This window comes from Rhincodon typus, chromosome 4, assembly GCF_021869965.1.
Source record: "Rhincodon typus isolate 14 chromosome 4, sRhiTyp1.1, whole genome shotgun sequence".
Classification (NCBI taxonomy): Eukaryota; Metazoa; Chordata; class Chondrichthyes; order Orectolobiformes; family Rhincodontidae; genus Rhincodon; species Rhincodon typus.
Genome location: NC_063335.1, coordinates 89,276,951 through 89,304,939, shown reverse-complemented (window position 1 = coordinate 89,304,939; position 27,989 = coordinate 89,276,951). Strand labels below are relative to the sequence as shown.

Here is a 27,989-nt window from a genome sequence, read left to right as displayed (position 1 = left end):
ATTGGTAATACTTTGTAATGCTGGACATCGGTTGACATTTTAGTTAATGTTGCAGTCATTTTGATTTTCTCTGCCTTAACATTTCTTTTAAAAGAGTGTTTGATTTGCCCACCTTGAGAGCACAAAATTCAATGCCGATCACTGTAAAGATTTTATTTTGGCCACAGGGAAAGCAATAACACAGGGTAAAAGCTTCCACTACACTTCATTCTCAAATCTAGCCATAGCAGAGCAACACCCACAAACAATGCTCCCGAAATTTCCACTGGGTGAATGTCAACCAAGGATCACAAGTTCTACAGGAACAAAAACAGAAGTTGCTGGAACAGGTCAGCAGGTCTGGCAGCACCTGTGAAGAAAAAAAAATCAGAATTAACGTTTCAGGTCCGGTGACCCGAAACGTTAACTCTGATTTTTTCTTCACAGATGTTGCCAGACTTGCTGAGCTTTTCCAGCAACTTCTGTTTTTGTTCCTGATTTACAGCATCCGCAGTTATTTTGGTTCTTATCACAAGTTCTACTTCTTGTTGCATTGTGCTCAATTATCTTTGGGAATTGGAAACTATTTGTTCTGTTTCCCATTTCACACTTTTAAGTAGGTCACCCCACAGTTGTATTAGTTCTGTCTGTGGACAGTTGTGCTGTTTTCTCACCAGGGCCTAGATTGAGAGACCTGCAAACTCATGTCACGTAAGACTAAAGAATCATGCACCAACTGCAGAGTCGAATACTTTACAACAGCCTGCCACTCCCAAAGTAAAACATACCCATGTCCCCAATAGTTACATTTTCAGAATTACTGACTTAAAAGTCAGTTTTTGCTTGCATTCTTTTGGCCTTCGAATATAGTTCCCCAAAGCCACCAATCCCCTATCCATCCAAATAACCATATATTGTGTGGGAGCCTATCTAAATCTTTGCAAGATATTACAACTCAAAGGGTCACATTCAACATTCTATTAATGTATAGTTCTCAAACATGTGTGACTTCAGACCATGTACGGACGGGTGAAATTACTCTGCAGATCACCTACTAACCTACTCGCTTTCATGTGCCATTCCAAAACAAGTCAACATATAGGAAAGGCTGGTGTCTCATGAAAAGCTGTTGATTCCAAGCTGGAGAGTTTCAGCCTCAGTCCTGGGCTTCATGGTCAGTCACTTCATCCTCTTCAATTTCAGCTCCACAGTGATGAAAATCTGATCACGTTTGTACAATGCAACAGCATCTTGAACACTGTTTATTAAATGACGATATTGTTGTTGCTCAGACCTACGATAATGGATGCTGTGCAAGTCAAAGCCAGTCTGGTTGTGGGGTGTCATGGCAACGGCAGAGATAGGATTTCTGGCCTGTTGCCTGGCCTCATTCACGCTAATGTCTCTCAGTGACTTACATCTTGAACCATGTACAGAAGACCTGGAGAAAGCCCATGGGCCACTATAAAACTGCAAACTGCAATGGAGGACAGCAAGAGACTGAACATTTGCTAATATCTGTCCCCCATTTCTTTAAAACATAGGTAGTTTTGATAACAAAATTAGCACTTCTCCAGCTTCAAAGCTGGAATGCAGCATTGACTGGTGCTACAGTGTCACATCCAGCAAGGACACGGTCATTTTAAGTGGAGCTGCAATTCCAAAAAAAAAGCTCATTTGTAAAATAAACACAAAGGTTCAGTTATTTTTGCAGTCAGACTTATTGTTCAGTTGGCCATTTTATCTGTAGATGTTTTGCAGGGAATCAAATCAACAGGCAGTTATTTTAAGTGAACAGCGCCTAAACCATACAAACCTGGTTTAGGAGTCAACAAAATCAACTAAAACCGCCCATGTACACAAGGAGTGTGATCAAGACTGTAGACTGACTGGACATCCAAGCCAGAGGTCCAGAAATGACATTAACTATCTGAATCCAGTTTGGTGCTAAGAACCACAAATTCCTTTCTCTTGTTGTGGACAAAGGATGAAGCTTTTCCTTACTGTCCAGAGGCACACACCCATCCCTTAGTGAGAAGTGCCCACAACAGTCTTTGGTCATCTCAGAAAACTGGCTTAAGTGTGATGCTATTTCAAGCTGAAGAGTTCACTGACATATGCTATCCCAGACAAAGAAGTCACTGAAGTGAGGTAGTGGAGTGAAGGCACTAAAAGGGATCTGTTTTATTTTAAAATTTGTTAATTCACAGGATCAGAGCTTTGTCAGCATTTAATACCCATTCCCAATTAATTAACCTTGACAAATTGGTAGTGAATTATCTTCTTGAATATATCAGTGGCTCACTGACCACTGCAGAGGCCAGTGAAGAATCATGCACATTGGTGTAGGTCTGAAAACACACAGACCAGGCGAGCAAAGATGTCAAGGTTCCTTCCCCAAGCAGGTACAGTGAACCAGACAGGATCCTACAACAATCTGCTGGTTTCACAGTCACCATTTTCATTCCAGGTCAATTCATTGAATTTAAACTCCCAAGCTGATATGTTGACATTTGATCTGATGCCTGTAGATATTTGGCAAGAGCTCTTGGATTCAGAGTACAGTAACATTACCAATACCCTGGCTTACCCCACTCAGAGGAGACTGTCAGCACCTTACAAAGAGAAGAAATTGAGCAAACAGAAACCAGTAAAATGGAGCAGACTGTTCTGCCCACGCAGCTCATGCATAGGATACCTAAAAATGAAACAAAAAAAAAACTCACATCTCAAAACATTCTAAGATGTGGGCCAATGGCAAGACTTCATCCACTGAGTTTCACAAATTCCATTCCAATTCCCATACAGCCAAACCGATTGTCTCACCATTCTGTCCTAGCTACAGTCAAGACGTTTTCTCATTGAAAAAGTTGAAGAGACTCAGCACATTTTGAGTCTGGGGTGACCCCCTTCTGCCGAGAGAAAAATCTTCAACACCTGAAGAGGGTGAGGGTGGGTGCTGAGAGTGGGCGCTGCTCCTTACATCACAACAGTGAGGTCACAGCTGACTCCGATTTTAGACACTCTGCGATGTCCTCCCTCTCCATCCTCCCCAATGCCTTGCAGAGTACATCCAAGCTGCCGCCATCCCTCATCGACCAATCAGACAGCAACGTGTGAGCCGGGTCCTCTCCACGGCTAATGGTGGCCACCCGCTCCTCATCATAGCCCAGGTGGCGTGCCAGACTGCGCCAGTCAGGTCGGGTGCCATCCTGACTATCGAGCAGCTGTTCAACCTCTTGGCGTTTCTGCAGTGGGAGCTTGCTGTACATGGATGGGTCAACATGAACAACTGACAGGAGAGAGGGAAGAAAAAGAACAAAATCTGGTTAGACATCTAGTTGTCTATACAAGAACCACTATTGAGTGTCAACACCTGACATCTGGCTGATGAGACAGAAAACAGCATGCCTACGAGTGAATGAAACATCTAACTGCAGATGCTGGAGATCTCAAATAAAAACAAATTGCTGGCAAAACCCAACAAAACCAATGAAGAGTCACCAGACTCAATGTTAACTCTGCTTTCCCACCATGGATGCTGCCAGACCTGCTGAGTTTTGCCAGCAATTTGTGTTTTTGTCCTAGAATTGAATTACAGGCTAGAATCTAAACTGAGGGATTTGGTTATTTATAGGAAAGAGAACAGCAGGTATCCAGGAACAAATTCCAGGTTGCAGCTAACACGTGGCATCTTGCATGGTCATAAGGAGGACTTCTTCCTTGAAAGCAGAACTGAACCTGAGAAAAGGAGAGTGCATGAAACAGCACTCCTTACTTTCAACTCCAAAGCCACTCCACTATTTCACCACTTTTTCCATACATCTAATCCTGAAACCTTCAGTCCATGAAAGCAGGCTCCTACCAGTGGCTCAATCTATTCCAGGATTAAACGTCTCACCTAACTTTCTTACTAAACATACATTGGGATCAGAGCCTGGCTACGATGCCTCTGCAGCCGCACACACAGACTTTGATGAGCAGGTAATGCACTGAAGGACTTTCACAGCACAGACAATGTCGGTCACTGTCAAACTGTCATACCCTTACTGAGTTGTGGCTCATGGAGGCTGTGGGTGTCAACAAACACGCCGCTGTCACCATGCAGCTTCTCGCCTTCAGGTCCCGCGTCAAGTTCACCAGCTCGAGCCTTCGCCAGCTGCTTCTTCTGCTTACACGTGTTCCAGCTGTAGGGGGAGAGAGAGGGAGAGAGAAAGAAGTGTAAGAGCGAGGAAAATGATATTAAAGCAGAGAGACTAAGAGTGGGGCAAGTGCGAGCAAGAATAACAGAAAGGGCCGACAGCAAGGAGGGTGAGAAAGTCAGCAAGAAAAACAGGAAGGGGAGAAAGGAGCAAGTGAGAAGTGATGATGAGGAAGAGTGAGTGAAAGGAAGATGAGAATGAGTCAACAACTGGAGTCTCGGAAAGAGGAGATGGATTTGGCTTATAAAAGGGAGGCAGCACATGAGGGTAATAAGACACAAGCAGAGCTACAGGAAGTGGGACAAGACCAGTAGTCAGGCTTATCCACCCAACAGCACAAGCACAAAATCAAACTACATGAGTTAATTAAACATCTCTTATTCCTTCACCTTCACTTCCATCCCCCTCCCCACCAAATTGATCTCTTCCCTCTTCTCTGCTGCTAACCAAGTATTTAGGACAGACCAGGGATTAAACTTCAGGCCTTTGGAAGCTCAATCTTACACTCGGTGGTGACTTTCCTTCCTTTCCAGAGGTGGAGGACACAAACAGTAACAAAATGTGAAGAGCCATTCGCCCTTCCCTGAAATAAAATCTTAATCTGAAGTTATTCGGCTGTAAAATTCACCATTTCACAGTGACGTAGATCACAAGTCCCATGATGACTGCTGCAAGAATGGAGAAGTAAACTGGAATGATGTTCTTTCCTGTATCGTAAGCAGTGAAGTTGACTGTACCAGATGCAGGTTCCACAGGATTTACAAACTTGGCGTCATCTCTCACTGGCTCCACTTCTGGCCTCCTCAGCAGTGACGAGTTTTTGCCTAAACAGGAAGTAGGAGGGAATGAAAGCTACATTTTAGATCCACTGTGCAACAAAGTCACTGCAAACAATTCTAAGTTTAAGAAACAGCAGAGCTGAAAATCAAAACAATAGATGCTGGAACTGAAAGAATGTAGGAAGCATTTTGGATAAAAGAAATAACCCCAGGGTGTGATTATAGGCTCTGTTCAGAAAACTACACACTCATAATCATTGTGTAAATTTATTCAGGACAGCATTTCATGCTGACATGTAGATGCTCCTACAAGGAATGGCTCAGTTCTGGAACTAATTCTGGGGAATGAAGCCAGACAGCTGTCCAAGGTAGTGATGGTGACCACAACACTGCAGATTTAGAAGTTTGTTATGGAAAAGGGAAAAGACAGTCTGCAAAAAAGGGGGCTTTGGTTTTTCTTTTGGTTGGTATTGGGTGGGGGAGTGCACAATCTTATTAAAGTGAGGCAGGATTTGGCCAAAGTAGACTGTGAATAGCTACGTTTACCAGAGTGCAAGTGCATCTGCGGGTGTTCAAATTAGAATTGGCAAAAACACAGGCCCAACATGTTCCCTTTAGGGTGAAATGTAGGAGCAACAAGCCCAGAGAGCCCTGGATGTCTAGGACTATTCAGGACTAAATATGAAGGGAAAGAGAGGCTTTTAAACAAGTACAGAAGGGGACAAATCAATGGCAGTCCTAGTGGAGTACAGAAAGTGCAGGGGGAAGCTTAAAGCAATTAGGAGAGCAAAGAGTTTCATGACAAAACACTGATGGGTAAATTAGGGAGAATCTAAAGGCATTATATAAATAGGGGTAAGAGGAACTGTGAGATTCTTGAGAAAATTAACTTAGTGAGTGAGGAGGTTTTGGGCTTAAAAAGTAGGAAATGTTTTTGACTTTTATCCCAGGCTGCTGTGGGAGGATATTACAGGGGTTCTGACCCAAATTTTTAATTCCCCTCTAGCCACAGAGAAGATGCCAGAGGACTGGAGGACGGCTGATGTGGTTTTACTTTTCAAGAAGGGTGGTAGAGATAAACCAGGAAATTAGAGCAGTGAGTCTCCCATGAGTGGCATAGAAATTAGTGGAGAAAATCCTGAAGGAGAGAATTAATCTCCACTTGGAGAGATAAGTTTTGATCAGGGAGAGTCAGTATGGCTTTGTCAGAGGAAGACCATGCCTAACAAATTCAACTGACTTTTTCACGGAGGTGGCAGGTCTGTAGATGAAGGATGTGATTGCACTGGAGGGAGTGCAGGGGAAATTCACCAGGATACTGCCTGGAATGGGCAGTTAGGCTACAAAGAGAGGCTGCATAAGCTCAGGTTGTTTTCTTTGGAGCAGAGAAGCCTGAGAGGGACCTGATTGAGGTGTATCAGGTTATGAGAGGCATGGACAGGAAGCAGCTGTTCCCCTCAGCTGAAAGGTCAGTAGAATTAGAGTTAGGGAGCATAATTTTAAAGTGAAGGACCGCAGGATTTGGGGAATTGATGAAAATTCATTTCACCCAAAGGGCAATGGGAATCTGAAATGGACTGCCTGGGAGGGTAGCAGTGGCAGGAATTCACAACTTTAACATAGTACTTGGATCAAATGTTGGAAAGTAGGACTAAGGCAAATTAGTTTTTATCGGTGCAGGCACAATGGGCTGAAGGGCCTCTTCTGTAGTGTATGATTCTACAAGATACAGGTCTAAAGGACAGGACTACATTACATGTAGTTTACGCCAATTGTGAAGATAGCATGATGAGGAAAAAAAACTGAAACAAGCCAGGGTCTCTTCCCTGGCATGAAACTCTGATTGCAGTTTGGTGCGTTTGCAAAGTCTTTGAGTGTCTTGTAGTACTTGGTTTATGATCCCTGGAGTACAGAAAATTGACATGTAATCTGTTTAAGGTGTTGAAAATGCTGCGGATGTCGGGAATTGGCTCAAACTTTTAAAATGAAAATGTTTGGGTAACATTTATTGTTGCATCATAGATTGGGCACAGGATCAAAGGATTAAAAATTCCACTATTCTCCCTTGCCTCCACACAACCAAGTGGATGTCCAGAACCATGGGGGTTGGCCTGACATAGAAATTCTCGATATTTTTAGAAAGGTCACCGTGTAGTGCTTTACAGGGGAGTGCAGCCCAAAAGAAGTTACAGATTGAACCAGAAAAGACAACAATCAGAATTCCAATAGGGGGCCTTACTCAGGCAGACCGTATCAGAGGTCACTTGGCACTCTTGCAGAACAAACTGATCCTGATCACAGGTCCGACAGGGCGCACATGGTTCAGAGTTGCTTGCTTTCTCAGAGAAGGTGCCTTCAGGGCAAAGCTCGCACATGACATCTCTGTCCCTGCTGCACTGCTTCAGAATCTGATTGCCCCGTGGACAGATGGAACATGGCACACAGCTCCTGCTACCAGCCTGCAGGTAGTACCCTTCCATGCACTGACACTGGGTGTCAAACGTGGCGTTGCAAAGGGACAGGATCTCCATCTTGTCAGGACAGCTTGAGCAGGGCTGGCAATGAGAGAAGCTGGCACTGGGTGAGAAAGTCACACCTGCAATAAAACAAGCAAGGAAATGGAATTAGTACAATCTAGGAGTGTTCCCAGTTTTAATTCCCAAATACTCTCCTACCAACCCATACAATTTGTAAATAGATAAAGAATTTGCACTTTTCACAATCCCCAAAACCACTGAAGTACTTCGCAGTCAGTGAAATACTTTTGTGTATAGTCACTATTTGTAACATCTGGCACCAAATCTGCACACAGCAATATCTTAAAACTATTAAAAAAGTGACTGGATAATCTGACATTAATAGAACAGTAACAAATGTTCAGGAGCCTGGGAAATCTTATCTGCTCTTCTTCGGAATAATGCCACTTTATGCTTTGCAACCACTCAAGTGCCTGGGGGTAGGGAGGTCCATCTGAAGGGATGCACCTTCAACAGTGCAACATGTTCTCACAACTTCAACACACGTTATAGTTTTTATTCTTTATGAGGGATGAGGGCGTGGCTGGCTAGGCAGCCCCTCACGTCTCCTTTGACCTTTCCCCCTCTGTCTTAAATGCATGCCCCTTAGTATTAGACATTTCAACTCTGGGAAAAAGATTCTGACTGTCATTAATGAATGTTTTTTGGTGATACATTTCGGTCAAAAAACTTGAAAGGACAATAACAAAATAAAGGGTACAACTTTAAAATGGCTGCAGGACCACAGAGGTCTTTATTATTTTATTGGATATGGACATTACTGGCAAGGGCACCATTTGTTGCCCATCCTAACTGCCCTTTAAACTGAATGACCAGCTGGGCCAGTTCAAAGAGTCAACCCTACATTGCTGTGGATCTGGAGCTACATATCAGCCAGACCATACATGGGTGGCAGATTGATTTCCCTAAAGGGCATTGAACCAGATGGCGATTTTTAAAATAAAGCAATTGATAACTTTTCATCAGGAAACCATTGCTGGAACTAGCTTTAAAACAGAATTTAAATTCCACCAGCTGCTATGGAAGGATTAGAATCCTGTCCAAAAGCATTACTGTAGGCCACTGGATAACTTATTCCAGTGATTTTATCATTGTTCCATCATCTATCCATAAAAGCATTAACGACGGCCAACAGGTTGAGAGAGCAGTTAAAAAATACCAGACCGTATCCTGGTTTTATTAACAGAGGCATAGAGTACAAGAGCAAGAAGTTTACATTGAACTTGTTAAGAAACTAAAACAAAGTTGCTGGAAAAGCTCAGCAGGTCTGGCAGCATCTGTGAAGAAAGAAACAGTAAACGTTTTGGGTCCGGTGACCCTTCCTCAGAACTTTCTCAGTTGTGAGGAAGGGTCACCAGACCCGAAACGTTAACTGTTATTTTCTTCACAGATGCTGCCAGACCTGCTGAGCTTTTCCAGCAACTTCTGTCTGTGTTCCTGATTTACAGCATCCGCAGTTCTTTCAGTTTTTATTTTGTTAAGAAGCTAGTTTGGCCTCAGCTGAAGAATTGTGTCCAGTTCTGGCCACTGCACTTTAGGGCGGATGGAAAGGTATTGGAGAGAGTGCAGATGTGACTTCTAAGAATGGTTCCAGGAACGAGGAATTAACGTTTCTTAAGATAGATTGGAGAAGCTTTATGACTATTTCCCGTGGAGAAGAGAGCTGCAAAGAGATCTGATTACAAGGCATTTAGACAGAGTAAACAGTGAGAAAATACTCCCACTCACAAATGATTGAAAACAAAGAGCACAAATTTGAAGTAATTGCTAAAGGAAGGTTAAAAAATACAGCAAGTGATTAGAGTCTGGAATATACTGCCAGAGAGCATGGCGGTGGCAGGTTCAGTAGAGGAATCAAAAGCGAATTAGATGTTATTTGAAAAGGAGCAATGTTTAGGTTGTAGGGAGAAGACAGAAGAACAGCACTAAGTGAGATGCTCATTTGCTTTATCCGGGCTGAGTAGTTCTGTGATTGAGGACTAAAGCATACGAGGTGATTTCAAAACAAACTAGTGCAATGAACAATACACACATAGTTTGAGAAGGGGGAGAAAAGGTGGGGAAGCAGAGAGGGAAGAAAGCCAACATTACCTTAAGCGGTTACAGACTGACTGTACATACTTACCATCCTCACAAGGCTGACATTGGGTATTGGTGGTGTTACACTCTTTAATGACACCATGACCTGCAGGACAGAGGTCACAGCAGTCGCCCTCCAATGTAAATTGTCCGCTGTGACAAGAGTCACCTGCCATCACCTGCAGCATCAAGAAAAGAAGATTAAACGAGATTGATCAGCAAGGGTAAGGCCAGCTTTTCCTCCTTAAGATGTCAATTTGCACCATGATTACAGATTGCTACAAAGTGGATGTCTGAGACCTAAAACCGAAACACCCAAACAGGAGCCCCTTGCTGTATAATCTGTAAAAGGAGTGTGAAAGTGGTGTAACCTGCCTTTCAGTAACTTCTAGTGGTTAAAAGAAAATAAACCCCTGACACTCACTTTACAATCAACAAGTAACAATTTATTTATCTAACTCTAACAGTGGACAAATTAACTAAACTGTTAACAAACCAAATAAATTCCTTCTACCTACTAACTATTCCTAAATAAAGCAAGATTCTAATGGTATGTTGTTCCAATAAATACAAGACCCACTTATATATGTTAAAAAATATAGAATTTAGTCTATCGAAATTACAGCCAGATTAAGTATCTTCCAGAATGTTCTGTGCCTTCTCTGTTGATTCTTCTGTCAGGAATATTAACTACTTGTGCCGTCGATAACGTTGTTATTTAGATGTTGCTTTCTCGAAGACAGAGGAGGCTACAAGAGCCAGCGATTCTCTCAAGAGCTGAGCACCATTAGCTTTGGCAGATGGCAGCTAGCTTTGGGGTCTCTGTCCAATTGCCCCTTTCTTTTTATACCCTTAATGACATATCACTATTTCTTAAAATAGGACTTAAATTTAAGAATTTTTTGATATCCAAGTACTTGGTTCAAACTGATTGGCTAAATTCAAAAGCTGTTATCTTGGTAAAACTGTTGTTTGGCCTGCTACCTCTACGGCCTTTCGGTATAAATATTTCAAGTCGCGTGCGCTCTGTGTACTTGCAAACTTTCAAGCTGCGGCTCACAAACATCTATTTGAAATCTCTAAGCACAGAAAAAGCACATGACCTTTTAAAGAGACCACACAATGCTCTCCCCCCAGCATTTTACGAACACCAAATTCTAAATTCCTGCCTCCCAATCCACAAGTACTCTACCCAACTTTAGTTTTTTTTAATTCATTTGTGGGATGTGGGTGTCGCTGGCTAGCCAGCATTTCTTGCCCATCCCTAGTTGCCCTTGAGAAGGTGGTGGTGAGCTGCCTTCTTGAACCACTGCAGGCCTCCTGCTGTGGGGTGACCCACAGCTATTAGGGAGGGAATTCCAGGACAGTGAAGGAACGGTGATGTATATCCAAGTCAGGATGGCTGAGTGACTTGGAGGGGAACTTGAAGGTGGTGGTGTTCCCATATATCTGCCGCCCTTGTCCTTCTAGATGGAAGTGGTCGTGGGTTTGGAAGGTGCTGTCTGAGGATCTTTGGTGAATTTCTGCAGTGCATCTTGTAGTCAGTACATACTGCTGCTACTGAGTGGTGGACAGTGTGAATGCTTGTGGATGTAGTGCCAATCAAGCGGGCTGCTTCGTCCTGGATGGCGTCAAGCTTCTTGAGTGTTGTTGGAGCTGCACCCATCCAGGTAAGCGGGGAGTATTCCATCACATTCCTGACTTTTGCCTTGTAGATGGTGGACAGACTCTGGGCAGTCAGGAGGTCAGTTACTCACCATCGTATTGCTGGCTTCTGACTTGCTCTTGTAGCCACTGTGTTAATGGGATGATCCAGTCGAGTTTCTGGTCAATGTTAGCCCCCAGGATGTTGACAGTGGGGTATTCAGTGATGGTAACACCGTTGAATGCCAAGGGATGGAAGTTAGATTGTCTCTTATTGGTGATGGTCATAGCCTGGCATTTGTGTGGCGCGAAGGTTACTTGCAACTTGGCAGCCCAAGCCTGGATATTGTCCAGATCTTGTTGCATGTGAACATGGACTACTTCAGTATCTGAAGAGTCATGAATGGTGCTGAACATTGTACAATGATCGGCGAATATCCCCACTTCTGACCTTATGATGGAGGGAAGGTCATTGATGAAGCAGCTGAAAATGGTTGAGCCTAGGACACTACCCTGAGGAACTCCTGCAGAGATGTCCTGGAGCTGAGATGATTGACTCCTAACAACCACGACCATCTTCCTACGTATCAGGTATGACTACAACCACTGGAGAATTTGTCCCCTGATACCCACTGATTCCAGTTTTGCTAGGGCTCCTTGATGCCACACTTGGTCGAATGCAGCCTTGATGTAAAGGGCTGTCACTCTCACCTCACCTCTGGAATTGAACTCTTTTGTTTACATCTGAACCAAGGATTGTAATGAGGTTAGGAACTGAGTGGCCCTGGCGGAACCCAAACTGGGCATCTCTGAGCAGGTTATTCTGAGCAGGTGCTGCTTGATAGCGCTGTTGATGACACCTTCCAACACTTTAGTGGTGATCGAGAGGAGACTGATGGGGCGGTAATTGGCCGGGTTCGATTTTTCCTGCTTTTTGTGTACATGACATACCTGGGCAATTTTCCACATACCAGTGTTATAACTGTAGTGGAAGAACTTGGCTAGGGGAGCGGCAAGTTCTGGAGCACAAGTCTTCAGTACTGATGCCAGAATGTTGTCAGGGCCCATAGCCTTTGCTGCATCCAGTGTCTCCAACGGTTCTTGAGATCACGTGCAGTGAATCGAATTGGCTGAAGACTGGTGTCTGTAATGCTGGGGACCACTGGAGGAGGTCGAGAGGGATCATCCACTCAGCACTTCTGGCTGAAGATTGCTGCGAAAGCTTCAGCTTTATCTTTTGCACTGATGTGCTGAACTCTTCCATCATTGAGGATGGAGATATTTGTGGAGCTTCCTCCTCCAGTGAGTTGTTTAATTGTCCACCACCTCCATTCATGACTGGATGTGGCAGGACTACAGAGCTTAGATCTGATCCGTTGGTTGTGGAATCATTAAGCTCTGTCTATCACTTGCTGCTTGTGCTGTTTGGTGTGCAACTTTAGTGTTTTGCCAGGTCAGTGGCTTCACTAAATTGATACCTCGTCTTCAGGTATGCCTGGTGCTGCTCCTGGCATACCCTCCTGCACTCTTCATTGAACCAGAGTTGATCCCCTGGCTTCATGGTAATGTTTGAGAGTGGGATATGTTGGGCCATGTTACAGATTGTGCTGGAGTACAATTCTGCTGCTGTTGATGGCCCACAGTGCCTCATGGATACCCAGACTTGAGTGGCTAGATCAGTGCAAAGTCTGCCCCATTTAGCACGGTGATAGTGCCAAACATGATACAAGTTATTCTCAATGTGAAGGAGGGACTCTCTCTCCACAAGGACTGTGCGATGGTCACTCTTACCGATACTGTCATGGACAGATGCAACTGCAGCTGGCAGATTGGTAAGGATGAGGTCAAGTATGTTTTTCCCTCTTGGTGGTTCCCTCACCACCTGCCACAGACCCAGGTGATCCATCCAGTTTCATTTCTTTGAGTCTTTGTAGCGATTGGTACAACTGAGTGGCTTGCTGGGCCATTTCAGAGGGCAATTGAGAGTCAACTATATTGCTGTGGGTCTGGAGTTACATATCAGCCACACCTGGTGAGGATGGCATATTTCCTTCCCGGAAGGGCATTAGTGAACCAGATGGGGTTTTCCTGACAATCGACAATGATTTCATGGTGATCAGTAAATCCTTAATTCCAGATTTTTTTTAAAATTGAATTCAAATTCCACCAACTGCCATGGCAGGATTCGAAGCCAGATCCCCAGAACATTACCTGGGTTTTTGGATTAATAGTCTAGTGATAATACCACTAGGCCATCGCCTACCCGTACCCAATTTCACAATACCGCCCCCCTTAAGAAAACAATGAACCATCATGATGAAAAGATGGCTTCATTTCTTTTTTTTGGAAACCTTAACTTCATTATTAGTAAATCTATCGCTTATTAAATCATGAGTTACACATTTTGCACTAATTCTGTTAAAATATAACATAGAACACTGCCGTTTCTATCTCGTATAAACATTTCTGTTTTAAACTCGTGATAAAGCACCTGTGAGAATATGTTCACAACCCGTAGCATGTACAATCTGTAAATTAAATACTTGTAACATAAGACTCCAATGAAATAATCTGGTGTTCTCCTCCTTAAATCTTTCCAGAAATGTCCAAGGATTGTGATCAGTGTACAAAACTGTCTCTGATACATTGTTTGCAACGTAAGCATTAAAATGTCATAAGGCCATTACCAAACTCAATAACACTTTTTCAACAGTTGAATATTTTTTCTGGTGGATATTGAATTTCTGAAAAATAGCTGTTTGGACTTTCTATTCCACAATCATCCTCCTGTAACAACACAGCTCCAATACCTACATCGCTTGCATCAACAGCAAATTTAAAGGGTTTCAAGAAATTTGGTGTGGCTAAAACTGGTGCGGTGTTTAACGCTGCTTTTAAATTCTCAAATGCCTCCTGGCATTGTTCTGTCCACCGAAATTTTGTGTTCTTTTCTACAAATCCATCAGCAGTGCTACCACCCTACTAAAGTTTGGTACAAATTTCCTGTAGAACCCACTCAATCCCAAAAAATGTATCACTTCTTTTTCCGAGGTCCTCGATGGTCTTCGTCTTCACGTTCCTCAGTGTCACCCTTCCGTGCCCGATATTGTGCCCTAAGAATGTCACTTCTGCCTTCGCAAACTCTGTTCCAAGTCTACAACCAACTTTGCCTTCCGTAGTCTGTCAAAGAGCTCCGTCAAATACTCCATGTGATCTTCCTGCAAATGGCTAAAGATCACTAAGTCATCTATGTAGGCGGTACAATTAGTCAATTCTGCAACAACTCTGTTTATAAAGCCTTTGAAGAATGGCTGGTGCATTTTTCATTCCAAAGGGCATGACTTCAAAGTGACACAGCCCAGTTGGAGTAGAAGCTTCTTTCTCTCTCTCCGACAAAAGGTACTTTCCAGTAAACACAAAATAAGTCCAACTTTGTGATGTAAATGGCTTGTCTTACTTTTACCACACAATCCTCCGGCTTTGGAATTGGGTATGAGTGAGATTTTGTCATAGCGTTGACCTTCTGATAATCTATGCAAAATTGCTGAATACCATCAGGTTTGGGAACCAAAATGATTGGCAAATTCCACTCACTTTGACTCATCCCTATGATGTCTTCTTGCAGCTTCGCATCCACTTCCTTCTGAACCTGTGCTGCTTTGAGAGTATTAAGCCTGTAGGGGTGTTGTTTTATCAAAACAGCATTCCCTACATAAACCTCATGTACTATGGCATTAGTCCTCCCCATTCTATTTCTACAGAGGTCCTCATAGCATTGTAACAAGCCTTTCAATTCAGTTCTCTGTTCCTGAGACAGATAGCTCACCACTCTATCCCATTCCTTAAGGACTTCCTCATTATTCAATTTATTCTGAGGCACATCAAAATCCAAATCATCTGAATTTGATTCCTTGCTCTGAGTGGCAGTAACTAATACCTGTTTCTTCAGTTTTCTTTCCCTGTCGTAGTAATGTTTTAGTACGTTCACATGACCATACCTGATAAATTTTTTCCTATCTGGCGTCTTTACCAGATAATTGGCCTGACTTAACTTCTTCTCAATCTGATAGGGACCACTGAACTTTGCTTTGAGGGATCTCCTACCACTGGTAACAGCATCAACACTTTATCCCCACAGGCAAACATATGAATTTTAGAATTCTTATCTGTTTCTTGCTTCATTAGGTGCTGTGCCACCTTTAAATGTTGTCCAGCTAACTCACCTACTCTATTTAATCTTTCTCTCACCTCAGATATGTCATCCAGCTGTGAGATCTCTGGCTTTGGACCTATGAACTTTTCCTTAATTAATTTTAAAGGCCCTTTTACTTTGTGTTCAAATATCAATTCAAATGGAGTAAACTGAGTCAATTGATTTGGAAGATGTCTAACAGCAAATAATTCAAATGGGATACCTTTATCCCAAACCATAGAATCCCTGCAGTGTGGAAACAGGCCCTTCAGCCCAACAAGTCCACACCAACCCAACCAGACTGTAACCCACCTAATCTACACATCCCTGAACACTACAGGCAATTTAGCACCAATCCACCTAGCCTGCACTGGACTGTGGGAGGAAACTGGAGCACCCGGAGGAAATCCATGCAGACACGGGGAGAATGTGCAAACTCCACACAGACAGTTGTCCGAGGGTGGAATCGAATCCCGGGTCCCTGGCGCTGTGAGGCAGCAGTGCTAACCACTGAACCACCCTATTAAGCCTAGTGCACCTGGTATTCCAGGCAGTGTCTCATCCAAATACTAACCAGGCCTGAGTCTGCTTAACTTCTGCAATCAGACAAGATCGGGCGTTTTCAGCCTAGTATGGCTGTAGGCTGTGCCCAATCATTTGGGTAATCCTGGCAATAAGTCCTCAGCATTGTCTTTAGGGTCTGATGCCACCTTTCCAATGCTCCCTGGCATTCAGGATGCTATGCACTTGATTTAAAGTATTTGATGCCGAAACGATCCATGACCTCTTTAAATAATTTGACAGTAAAATTGGACCCTTGGTCTGACTGAATCTCCCTGGGTAGTCCATAATGGATAAAGAAAGCAAGCAACTCCTCCACCACTTTTTTTTTATCTTGACATTCTGGAATGGAATTGCCTCTGGAAACCTGATGGACATAAGCATTATGGCTAGCAAATACCGGTTCACACTTTTGGCTTGTGGGAGGGGACCCTCAATTATAACCTGTGTAAAACATTCTTCAAATGTGGGAACTGGCATCAATGGCGTTGGTTTTATCACCGCCTGTGGATTTCCTACCATCTCACATGTAAGACAGGTACAGCAAAATTCAACCACATCTTTATGTAATCCAGGACAATAAAAATGCTTCTGTATCTTAACCTGAGTCTTCCTCACTGCTAGATGACCTCCTACAGATAATTCATGTGCTACCCGCAATACGTCCTGTCTGTATTCTACTAGCAACACAATCTGGTGAACTTCCATACATTTCTCATCTGCAATAACCTGCCATGGTCTCCATTTCCACCTTAAGATTTTATTCTTAAGGTAATAACATTCTGGAATACACTCTGATTCGTTTTCTGGCTAGGCTTTCTGATATAAATCCTTTATCGTCTCATCTTTTTGTCATAATTCCATTAATCTTTCAGAACTAAACACCTCTGCCTGATCCTCTACCTGCTTAGGTTTTCTTTTATCATCTCATCAGAGTGTCAGCTAACTGGACCTCAACCCCTTCATCTTTTTCTTTTGTTTTCCCTTCTTGTTTTAACTTATGGCCGTGGGATTTTGTCACCACACAGTCTGAAAGATTCCAGGGTATTTTTCTTTTAACTCCTCAGTTCCATGGTTTTCTTTTGGCTTTTCCATATAATGGGCATCACTCCCACCTGTGATCCAGTTATATCGTTTCTAAGAACAAACTGTATTCCTGGAATAGCCAATTTTCCATCATTCCCACTATCATTTCCCCAGTCTTGTTTGGACTTTCTAGCCTCATGTTACACAGGGGAACACTACTCCTCTCTCCATTTACCCCTCTCTCGGGCAATATTTAAGAAGGAGTGCAAATACATTCATCTCTTACTATTAGAGACAGACTGGCTCCTATATCTCTCAACATTTTAACTTCTTTACCTACTCCCCCGTTCTATCTGAGTAAACCTTACCCACACAGGTGAAGTCTTTGAAAAGATCAGGCACTATGTTACTCTCCAGCCCGTGACTAGGCTGTGCACTCTCCTGCAACTCCTCGACTTCTCCTGGGATTTCCTTCACTACCACAAATAATCCCACTGGTTTATCCTCTTTTACTGCATCCTTTTTGCCATTGCCTTTCCTAAACCACTAGCACTGTGACTTTGTGTGTCCCACCTTATTGCAGTGAAAACACCTGAGGTCTTTCACCTCTTTTCCACCCTCGTGGGTTTCTTTCTTTCACATGTGGTAAAGTGTTCCCAGTATGATCTACTTTTTATTTTTCATTGAACGATCTCCCTCTTTCCCAATTTCTATTCCTCAAAGAATGAAATTACTGTCAGAAGTTAGATTTTGATTTATGCACTAATACATATTCATCCGCCATCTCTGCAGCTCTTCCCACTGTTTTAACTTTCTGTTCCTCAACATGATTTCTTATCGCTACTGGAAGTGAGTTTTTAAACTCCTCCAGCCGAATAATATCTCTAAGCTCCTCATATGTCTTCTCTATCTTTAATGCTGTCACTCATCTATCGAAGTTGATCTATTTAATTCTTTCAAACTCGATATAAGTCTGACCTGGTTCCTTTCTTATATTTCTGAACTGTTGTCTATATGCTTTTGATACCAATTCATAAACATGCAATACAGCCTGTTTTACTCCTTCATATCCGCCTGACACCTCCTCTGACAGCGCTGCAAACACCTCACTAGCCCTGCCTACTAACTTGGTCTGAATTAACATTACCCACATAGCCAGTTCATCTTTTTAACCACTTTCTCAAAGGAAATGAAAAAGGCTCTACATCTTTTCCATTACATTCTGGTAATGGTTTGACATATTTATCTCTACCATATATATATCCCTACCAGGCTTTGGCTACAATGGGTTTGCTCATCATCACTATTCTCCTCACTAAGCCAACCTTCTACCTTCATCTCTATCCTTTTATGTTGACTTCCCTGTTCAATGCCAACTTCTGAAAATCAAATTCTCTCTCTTTCTCCCTTTCTTCTCTTTTTCCCTTTTCCTCTGCTTTGGCGATTCTTTCCTTTTCTCTTTCCTCTGCTTTTAACCGTAATTCAAACTGTTTCAGTCCCCATTCTTTTCCTTCAGCTAGGAATCTTCTTTCCCTTTCTTTATCCTCTAATTCCAATTGTGTCATTTGTGATTTAATGTTGTTCTAACTCCACTGCATGTGACTGTTTCTCTGATATATTTAAATTGTAATGGAGTTACAATTTCAGCTTTCTTATTATCCCTAGTCAAACCCAATTTTAGCATGCTTGCTAATTCTACAAGTGTCACCTTCTTCTGTCTTTCTAAATTTTCTTGGCAAATTTGGGAAGCATCTTTGCCCCCCAGAATCTCTTTAGCAATGTTAAGAGACATTTTCCCACTTTTGATTTAATCAACAGCAAGCAACCAAAATTAAACAAATTTTCCACTCCTCACTTATGTTTTATTTAAAGATCTAGGACACTAGTCCCCAAGTCTGATTAAATCTACTGGGACCTTCTGTACCCTAAATCTGTCCAAATCTGTCCAGATCCCAGATGAGTCCCCAGTCTGTTATAAGTGGAGGTTGACCTGTAAGAACTAAAGGAAACACCCAAACAGGAGCCCCTCAGCTTATAATCTGTAAAAGGAGTGTGAACAGTGGTGTAACCTGCCTTTCAGCAACTTCTAGTGGTTAAATAAAACAAACCCCTGACACTCACTTTACAATCAACAAGTAACAATTTATTTATCTAACTCTAACAGTGAACAAATTAACGAAACTGTTACCAAACTGAATAAATCCCTTCTGACTACTAACTATTCCCAAATAAGGCAAGATTCTAATGGTATGCTGTTCCAATAAATACAAGTCTATATTAAAAAAATAGAATTTAGTCTCTTGAAATTACAGCCAGGTTACATGTCTTCTGGAATATTCTGTTCCCTCTCCATCGATTCTTCTGTCAGGAATGCCTTCTCCATCGATTCTTCTGTCAGGAATATTAACTATTAGTGTCCTTGGTATTTTGATGGTGTTTTCTCAAAGACATAGAAGAGGCTGTGACAGCCAGCACTTCTCTCTTGAGAGCTGAGGGCCATTAGCTCTTGCAGATGGTAGCTAGCTCTGCGGTCTTTGTCCAATTGCCCCCTTCTTTTTATACCCTTGATGACATATCAATATTTCTTACAATAGGATTGGTCCTATGTTGTCAAAACCATCAGACTTCAATTTAATAGTTTTTTTGGTATCTAAGTACCTGGTTCAAATGATTGGCTAAATTGAAAAAGCCTGTTGTCTTGGTAAAACTGCTGCTTGGCCTACTAACTTTAAAGCCTTTTGACACAAATGTTTCAATTTGAGTGCGCTCTGTGTACTTGCAAACTTTCAAGCTGCTGCTCACAGACATCCATGTTAAACCTCTAAGTACGGAAAACACACACGATCTTTTAAAGAGACCATTCAATGCTTTCTCCCTTGCAATTTACAAACACTAAATTCTAACTTCCTGCCTCTCAATCCACAAGTACTCGACCCAACTTCGCAACACAGATCTACACTCAAAAGGAACCTTTCTTCATTTGAGAGCCTCAGCGAGTACGCAGTGGGTGTTTATACCTACTCTTTAGGATGTCCTGGTAACCATGTTCAATTGAGTCCTAGGCTCAGGCAATGAAGAACCAGCTCAAATTCCCATAATTTACCGACAGGCCTCTAATGGGCAAGTCACATGAACATTGAGTAGAGAACGGAACATTCACTGTGGCTAAACAACCTGCTCACACAAAAAATGGCCACAGTGGCAACATACCCCAGTGAGACCCAAGTGAAAGGAGGGTGGCAATTGGGGTCATATCTGTATCTACCTACCTGCTGCTGCACTGGAGTTCCACCAGGGAAGAGGGTTGGATAAGTGGGCTACTGACACAGCACGCATTCAAAAATGGACAGAGGAACTGTAAGTGACAAGACAAAACCTGTGTTCTCATTCATTGACAGGGCCACAAGTCATGAACTCTCACACTCCTATTAATCTTCTTCTATTGTCTCTTTGCTGCATCAGAAAACAATGTGGGTCAATTGGAAACATTTACAATGGTGCTCAGAATGCAGGGTGTACACGTTCCACTAAAAACAAGGAACAAATTGAAGACCAGTGGGACTCCAGAGATAAATGTAAACAGAGAACAACTGCAGGTTGGGAAATGGAGGGATACATAAGGTTCATAAACAAGAGAGGAGTGGACGATAAAAACAAGATTAGGAGGGCTAAAAGGATTTAAAATTATACCGAAATGTATAAAAAATTGAAATATTTTACAAGCACATTGCATGAAGAAAAGTAGGACATCTGTATTGAGAAATGGCAATTAAAAACCAAACAGAATAGGGTCACATAACTAAAGAAAAATTAAATAATTATTTCACTTTCGTATTCACCAGGAGAGTACAGGTTATAATGACACTGGATGAGGTGGTGTGTAATGTCAAGAGTGAATTTTAACATAAAAGGGATGCACTGAATAAACTAAAACTCAAAAGAGATAATAAATCCTCTGGTCTGGATAGATTATATTTATATTAAAATAATCTGGATGAGATGGCAGAGACATTATTGCTCAATAATGCTTTAAAAGTGCATAATCCAGGTGTACTTAGCTAACAATTTAAGAACATGTGCAGAAAATGATAGAACTTCAGCTTAACATCAATGGTAGGAAAAATAATGGATTAGAAGAATATCTAGAAAAGGATAATAAAATGAATAGCATGGATTTCGCAAAAGAAAATCTGGTTTGATCAACTTTTTTGAATTTTGTGAGAAGTTAAGGGGAGAATAGACAATGGTAGTGAAACTCAGGTGAAGCGCACTATGATAGATAGTATTTGGGGACAAATAGCAGAAAGAATTCCCAGGCGGCTGGAAGATGGCGAGCAGGGGAATCAAGGTAAATAGCAGTTAATCACGAGTGGCAAGCAATGATCTGCAAGGATCAGTGCTGGGACCACGACTGTTCACAAATGTATACTGACTATCTGAAATGCAGAACCTGAAATATAATTCCTGAATTTATAGATATCAAATTGTAGGGGTAGGGTGGAAAATAGGAAGGCAACACTGACGTGGACTGGTTGAGCCAAAAGTCGTGTTTCCTTGCTGGGTATCCTACTGAATGTAATCCAATTAATATTATTCCACCATGGTCTCTCTCACAAAAGAAAAGATTGGTCAAATATTGCTACATCTCAAAAGTAATGGAACAAATCTCAGATACTATTTATTGTTACATCTCCAGTACTCCACTCTAGTTGTTTTCTCTCAAACTCTCCTTCATCTTTCTCCCAAGCAACATTGGATCCATTGCATCCTTTGGCATGTTTAATCACTTCAAGCAAAAATAAAAGGAGTGAGTAAAACACTGATAACTGATAATCATTCTGGCCTCTTCATCGACTACATACATTAAAGTCAAAACCCTCATATTTGAATTCCACACCTCCTAGACCCTTACAAAATTTTCAGGAATTGAAAAATAATCTTCCAGATTGTAAAATTGGAGGCAAAGCAAAGCTTCAGTAAAATAGGCTTTCCTGCATTTTCTTTGGAAGCATGTTCATTACTAGTTGTGAATTTTTTTTTTGAGTTGGGGGTACGGGGAGTGAAGAATTATTCATTCTTTTAGGAGTGTTAGTTCTCCAGTGGTCTTGTACATTGATCACCTGATATGTCGAGCCTCAAAGCACAAGAGGCAGAGACTTGGAGCCTGAAGGTTGTGTGACAAAACCTCTAACATCCAGACTGCGTTATGCCTCTCCTTCCTCCAAAGTGCAGACAACACAGCCTCTCTTTTCTTCAAACACTACAATCTGACATTGGTTTATCGAGTTTGGATTTCCTGTGACTGGAGGTTTTGGCAAGAGCTGTTACTCATACTATTGCCTGATTGGTGAATGAATCCTAAATCAGAACCATCAGTGACTAAAGAACTACGCAAGTTAACAGCAGCACCCCCACACCCGAGGCTCTACGGCATTGAGCAGAACCATCAGAAACAAAATGCTTGGATATTTCTGGCCTCGCTGATGTGTGTTGACAAGCTGTTCAACAATGCATCAGCGCAGACAACATTTTTTCTTCTTTCTCTCGCCCAGAGGTACTGAAGCAACATTTATTCGCCCATTTGGTCCCAACCAAGATCAGCAAACCCTGCAGAAGCTGGAGTTTCAATAACTCAGTTTCTGTGACTCAGTACTTGGGACCTGCATCAATTGCTTGAGTGTAGTTTCCACAGCATCACAGTTTTATACTTGATTAAATTTGCTTTAATAGCAACAACTTGGAATCATACTTTGTAGTAATGGGGGAGCTGAACAAGGAGGAGCAGGGGGAGGTGGGGGGTTGGAGGTAGAAGCAGTAAAGGGGGATTAAAAATGAGAGAGGGAGGAGGGTGCAGGAACAGAGGAGGAAAGAAAGGAGAGCAAAGAAAGGGATGGGGGAAATGAGAGGAAGGTGAAGATAGAAAAAGTGAGAGTGTGAAAGTTGAGGGAAAAGCTAGTGGGAAGAGAAGTGGGAAGAGGAAGTATTAAAGAGGTGGAAAAGGGAGAGAGAAAAACAGATGGACAACAAAATAATGGAAGGGAGAGAAACACGGAAGAAGGGAGAAAACGGAATTGGAGGGGTTTGAAAAAGAAAAAAGAGAGAGGAAGAGAGGTTGAAAAGGAAAACATAATAAAAAAAAACGCCAATGAACTAGGATCCTATGATTCACAGCTTCAATCGTGATTTATTCCAAGGCTGGCTGTTTCCAATTTGCATGAACAACTTCGATTGAGAAGATCAGCATACACTGATCCTGCTGGTAGACGTGTGTGACAGACAGGCAAAGAGACAGCGCATGAAAGACAGGCAGACAAAGAGAGGGGTCCATCAACCTACAGAAGTGAGTCATATACTAAATTAAAAAAATGCTTGGGCAAAGAATGGTGAATAAAGGTGGGGAGCCACTCAGCTCACCCAATGGATTGTACCATTAGGAATCGAAGATTCTTCTTTCTCCACAATCTAATTGGTCCTGAATAATTCCACTTACCTACGCAAAAACTATGAAAAAGTATAACTACTTCATACAGGAAAAGAATTGAGAAACAGTAGCTCACGGCAAATTAAATGAAAAAACATGTTACAGAGTCATAGTCATACAGCATGGAAACAGACCCTTCAGTCCAAACAGTCAATACCAAATATAATCCCAAACTAAACTAGTCCCACCTGCCTGACCCTGGCCTACATCCCTCCAAACCTTTCCAGTTATGCATTTATCCAAGTGTATTTTAAACATTGTAACTGTGCCTGCATCTATCATTTCCTCAGAAAGTTCATTCCACGAACCACATTATGTGCAAAAAATTTGCTCCCTCATGTCTTTAAAATCTTTCTCCTCTCACCTTAAAAATATGCCCACTAGGCTTGAAATCCCCCATCCTAGGGCAAAGACACCTACCATTAACCCTACCTATACCCCTCATGATCTTATAAACCTCTATAAGGTCACCTTTCAACATTGAACACTCCAGTGAAAAAAGTCCCAGCATTTCTTTATAACTCAAACCTTCTATAGCTAGTACCATTCACTTCTGAACTCTCTCTAGCTTAATAATATCCTACCTGTAACAAGGTGACCAACCAGAACATGTTGTTGAAAGGAACAAAGTCTTCATACTGCATATGAAGATTTTAAAAATAAGCACTTGGTCAGGTGCCATGGAGTAAGGTCATTGATAAAATTCATGCATGAGACATTAAAGGGAAAGCCACAGCACAGACAGGAAGTTCGTTAATGTTCAGAAAGCTTTTGCTTTGGGCAAAAACAATGTAAACACTTATGTCCTCCAGGGTCAGTTGATAACTTATTTTCTATTACAATAAGCCCTGATCATATCCAGTCCATTTTATCCTAATCACATTTAATGATACCCCTCCCAGTCCTTTCAAGTCTGCCAGCATTCAATAAGTTTATCCTGCACTCTTGAATTTAATTTTGTTTTTTTCCCTGAGCTCTCCACTACTAGAAACAAACACAATCTGCTTCTATATGCTCTGCCCAATCCTTTATAATTTTAGAATTTCTATCAAATGTCACACCATAATTTGTGTTGTTTTGAAGTATTGGTATTTGTGTTTTCTTACAGTAGGCAGCCATCAGGAAACAGTCGCAAACTCTCTCAACTATTCTATCCATAGATAACAAGTTTGAAAGCATTGTGAACTAAGAGGAAGATAAGGAAAGACTTCAAAATAACTTGAGAATGAGCAAGTGGAAAGGGTGGAGAAGTGAAAGATGAAACAATGGGGAGATATGTTAAATGATCTGTTCTGGTAGGATAAATGTATGAAAGACAGAACCACATACAAACAATAAACAGAGGCACAGGTTAGAGTGAACATTTATAATTGATTAGATTGGTGTCAGAGTGTTTTAACCAGTTCTGGGCACCACATTTTAGGAAGGAAGGACACAGCAAAAATTTATGGGAGTAGTCTTTGGGATGCAGGATTTCAGTTACATGGGTAGTTTGGAGAAGCTGGGAGTTATTTCTCTAAAGAGAAGAGATTTGGCAAGTGTTGAAAATGATGAGGGATCTCACTGAGTTGATGGCAAGAACTTGTTGCCGTTGGAGGGTCAAGAATGAGAACGCTCCAATTTAAAAAAGGTGAGTGGCACAAGAACCAGAGGTTACACGCAAATATAATCTTTTCAAAATATCTAGTGTGTAATGCGCAGGACCAAAGATTAAATTACAGCTATCAAAAAAGGAAGAAAAAAAATTGGTAAGTTCCTAAAGGAGAATTTGCAAGCTAAACAGCTGAAGAAGGCTCTTACAGAGCACTGCATAGACACAATGGCCTCTTTCTGTGTCTTAACCATTCTATGACCAATATCGGAAAAAAAAAATTATCTTTGGACTTCTGTTTAACAGCCCCCATCTCAAAACTTGGAGACCAATGGAGGCTGGTCTATTGTGAAAGGGGAGGAAACGAAAGAGCACCTTTCATGACACCCCAAAGTGCTTTATCAAAAACAAAATACTTAACGTTGTTTAAACAAAAGTTAGAAACGCAGCAACCAACATTCTTACAGCATGGCCCAGAATCAGCAATGCAATAATCAGCCACAATTTGTTTCAGTCATGTCAATCAATGGGCTAATATTGGTTAAGACACCAGGTGGAATCTCATGCTTTTGAGAAGAGCAAGTCATGGAAACTTTCTTATCCGAGGAGAAAGCAGAGCCACAGTTTAGACAATTCACAGTGCAGCACTCCCTCAGTGCTGCATCAAAGTGTCAGCCTTTTCTTTAAAAAGGAGGAGCACAGAGACAGAGACACTGATCGAGATGTCAGATGTAAGTTAATACATAGAAATGGAATGTAATTGGAGAGAACAAACAGCAGAAATATCCACTAAATGGGAAAAGTATCAGAGCAGACATCAAAAGATCAATGAATATAAACTCTTTCCATGAGTCAGTGAGCCAGGAACCTAAAGGCCATACATTTACAACCATTGTGAAAGAGCAATGAAAACTTTTTCAAACACACAAATTATAGAATGCCTGACCAGAAATACAGTTAGAAACAAAATTCAGTAAACTTTTTATAAAGTGGAAAAACTTTTGGAGAAGAAAATATTCCAAAAGGTGCTACAGGATAAGGGAAGAAGGGATAGCTCATTAAAAAGGAATCAGCGCAGATAACAAATGGACTGAATAACTTTTTTCCTACATGGTAAAATTCTCTGATTTAGGAGAGTAGGAGAGAACTGTACATCACCCGTCTGTTAGGTCAAAGATTCATTCCACAGTCTGCTCAGTATGTGGGGATATAGCTTGCTCATTTGAAGCTGCCTGGCCACTGGCTTACAGCCTAAGTGCCTTTTTACGGCCTTTAAACTGGGTGCATAAATATCTTTACATACATTTTTTTTCAAAAACCACACAGTGCACACAATAGGAAGGAATTTAACAGCTGTAGGGGCCCAGTATCTCTCTGATCTTCACCACTCAAGACTCATGAGATTTCTGGTCCCAAAAGGTTTCCACATGGTCCTTATGCCCACTATTCCTCATATTTGATGTAACATAATACACAAAGTAAACTGACTAGAAGCAGTTCTTTCTGAACAGAGTACGTAAGCACAAGCCATTATTGAAGGTATAATCCAATGTTTGAGGCTACATAGTGAAACAATCTGTCAGAATTCACTACAGGAAACACCACAACTGATGATCCTCAAATATCAGTGCTTGTTTCAAGCTGCCTTATATCACAGACCTCATACATAATCCTGAGATTGCCAGTAGCTGAAAACTGTCAGTTGTGATACTTTGGATTTCTCTGTGTGACATCGGGAAACAGCTGAAGACACTTGATGCAGCAAAGGCTATGGACCCTGCAACATCACAAATATGACATGGAAGGTTAGTGCTCCAAACCAGTCACATCACTAGCCAAGTAGCTCTCACACAGCTACAACACACAGCCATCTGCCCAAAGTGTGGAAAATTGCTCAGAAATGGCTGTTTTTTTCCCTCTCTGTACCATTCATGCAATTGCCACATCAGATATTTTTAATCAACAGGTTTTTTATGACACACCTTCTGGCTCAAAGATAGGGACATTACCACAGCCCCTCTCAGTCAACTCTCATCAGTGAAGTGACATATGGTGGTGTTGACAGTGCTATCAAATGACATTTACTCAGCAATAACCAACTCATAAATGCTCAGTTTGGGTTTTGCCAGGGCCATTTGGTTCCAGAATTCATTACAGCCTTGTTCCACACATGGATAAAGAGCTAATTTCAAAAGGTACGTGTCTGCCCTCCATACTAATACGTCATTTGATGGAGTATGGCTTCAAGGAGCAGCGCAAAATTGAATTCAGCGAAATTTAAGAAGTTATTTACTGGTTCGAGTTATACAGAATCCTTAAGAGTGTAGAAGCAGGTCATTCAGCTCATCACTGACCCTCCAAAGGACATCCCACCCAAACATACTGCCTAGCACAAAAGACAGTAGTTATGATTATAGTTGGGTTTCAGGTTCGCTGCAACAGTTCCTCAGGGTTAGTCCCCTAGGCCTAAACATTTTCTGGTACTTCAATGACCTTCCCACCATCATAAAGACCAGCATGGAGATGTTCATTAATGATTGTGTTGTTCAGTGCCATGTGCGATTTCTCCAATTCTGAATATCAATAGCAATCCATGTACAGACCATTCAGGCTTGGACTATCAAGTAAGATTTGGGTCATCTGTCACAAGGGAGAATCTAACTATTTCCCTTTCATGTGCAATAGCACTACCACTGCTGAATGTCCCGACCATCATCGTGGACATTACCATTGGTTAGCCATATAAATATAGTGGCAACAAAAGCACGGCACAGGCTAGGAATAGTGCGGTGTGTAAGTCACCTCCTGATTCCCCAAAGCCAGCCCACCATTTATAAGCCACAAGTCAGGAGTGTGATGGAATACTCCCCATTTGCCTGGAAGAGTGCAGCTCCAACAACATGAAGCTCCACACCATC

General features: G+C 41.8%; 1 protein-coding gene across 2 annotated transcripts in view; it reads right to left on the bottom strand.

The window, feature by feature from the left end:
• Positions 1-412: 412 nt before the first annotated feature.
• nradd (neurotrophin receptor associated death domain) overlaps positions 413-27,989 on the bottom strand; it is a 42,936-nt gene continuing 15,359 nt past the window's right edge. The window contains exons 3-7 of one of the 2 annotated variants that reach the window (XM_020514408.2): positions 9,623-9,755; positions 7,200-7,556; positions 4,810-5,005; positions 4,024-4,166; positions 413-3,271 (exon numbers count right to left, since the gene is read on the bottom strand). In XM_020514408.2, coding sequence (XP_020369997.2) covers positions 2,964-3,271; positions 4,024-4,166; positions 4,810-5,005; positions 7,200-7,556; positions 9,623-9,755 — 1,137 coding nt within the window. In that variant the 3' untranslated portion in view covers positions 413-2,963. The remainder of the gene's footprint in view (positions 3,272-4,023; positions 4,167-4,809; positions 5,006-7,199; positions 7,557-9,622; positions 9,756-27,989) is intronic. The other variant, XM_048596416.1, reaches the window with a different exon arrangement.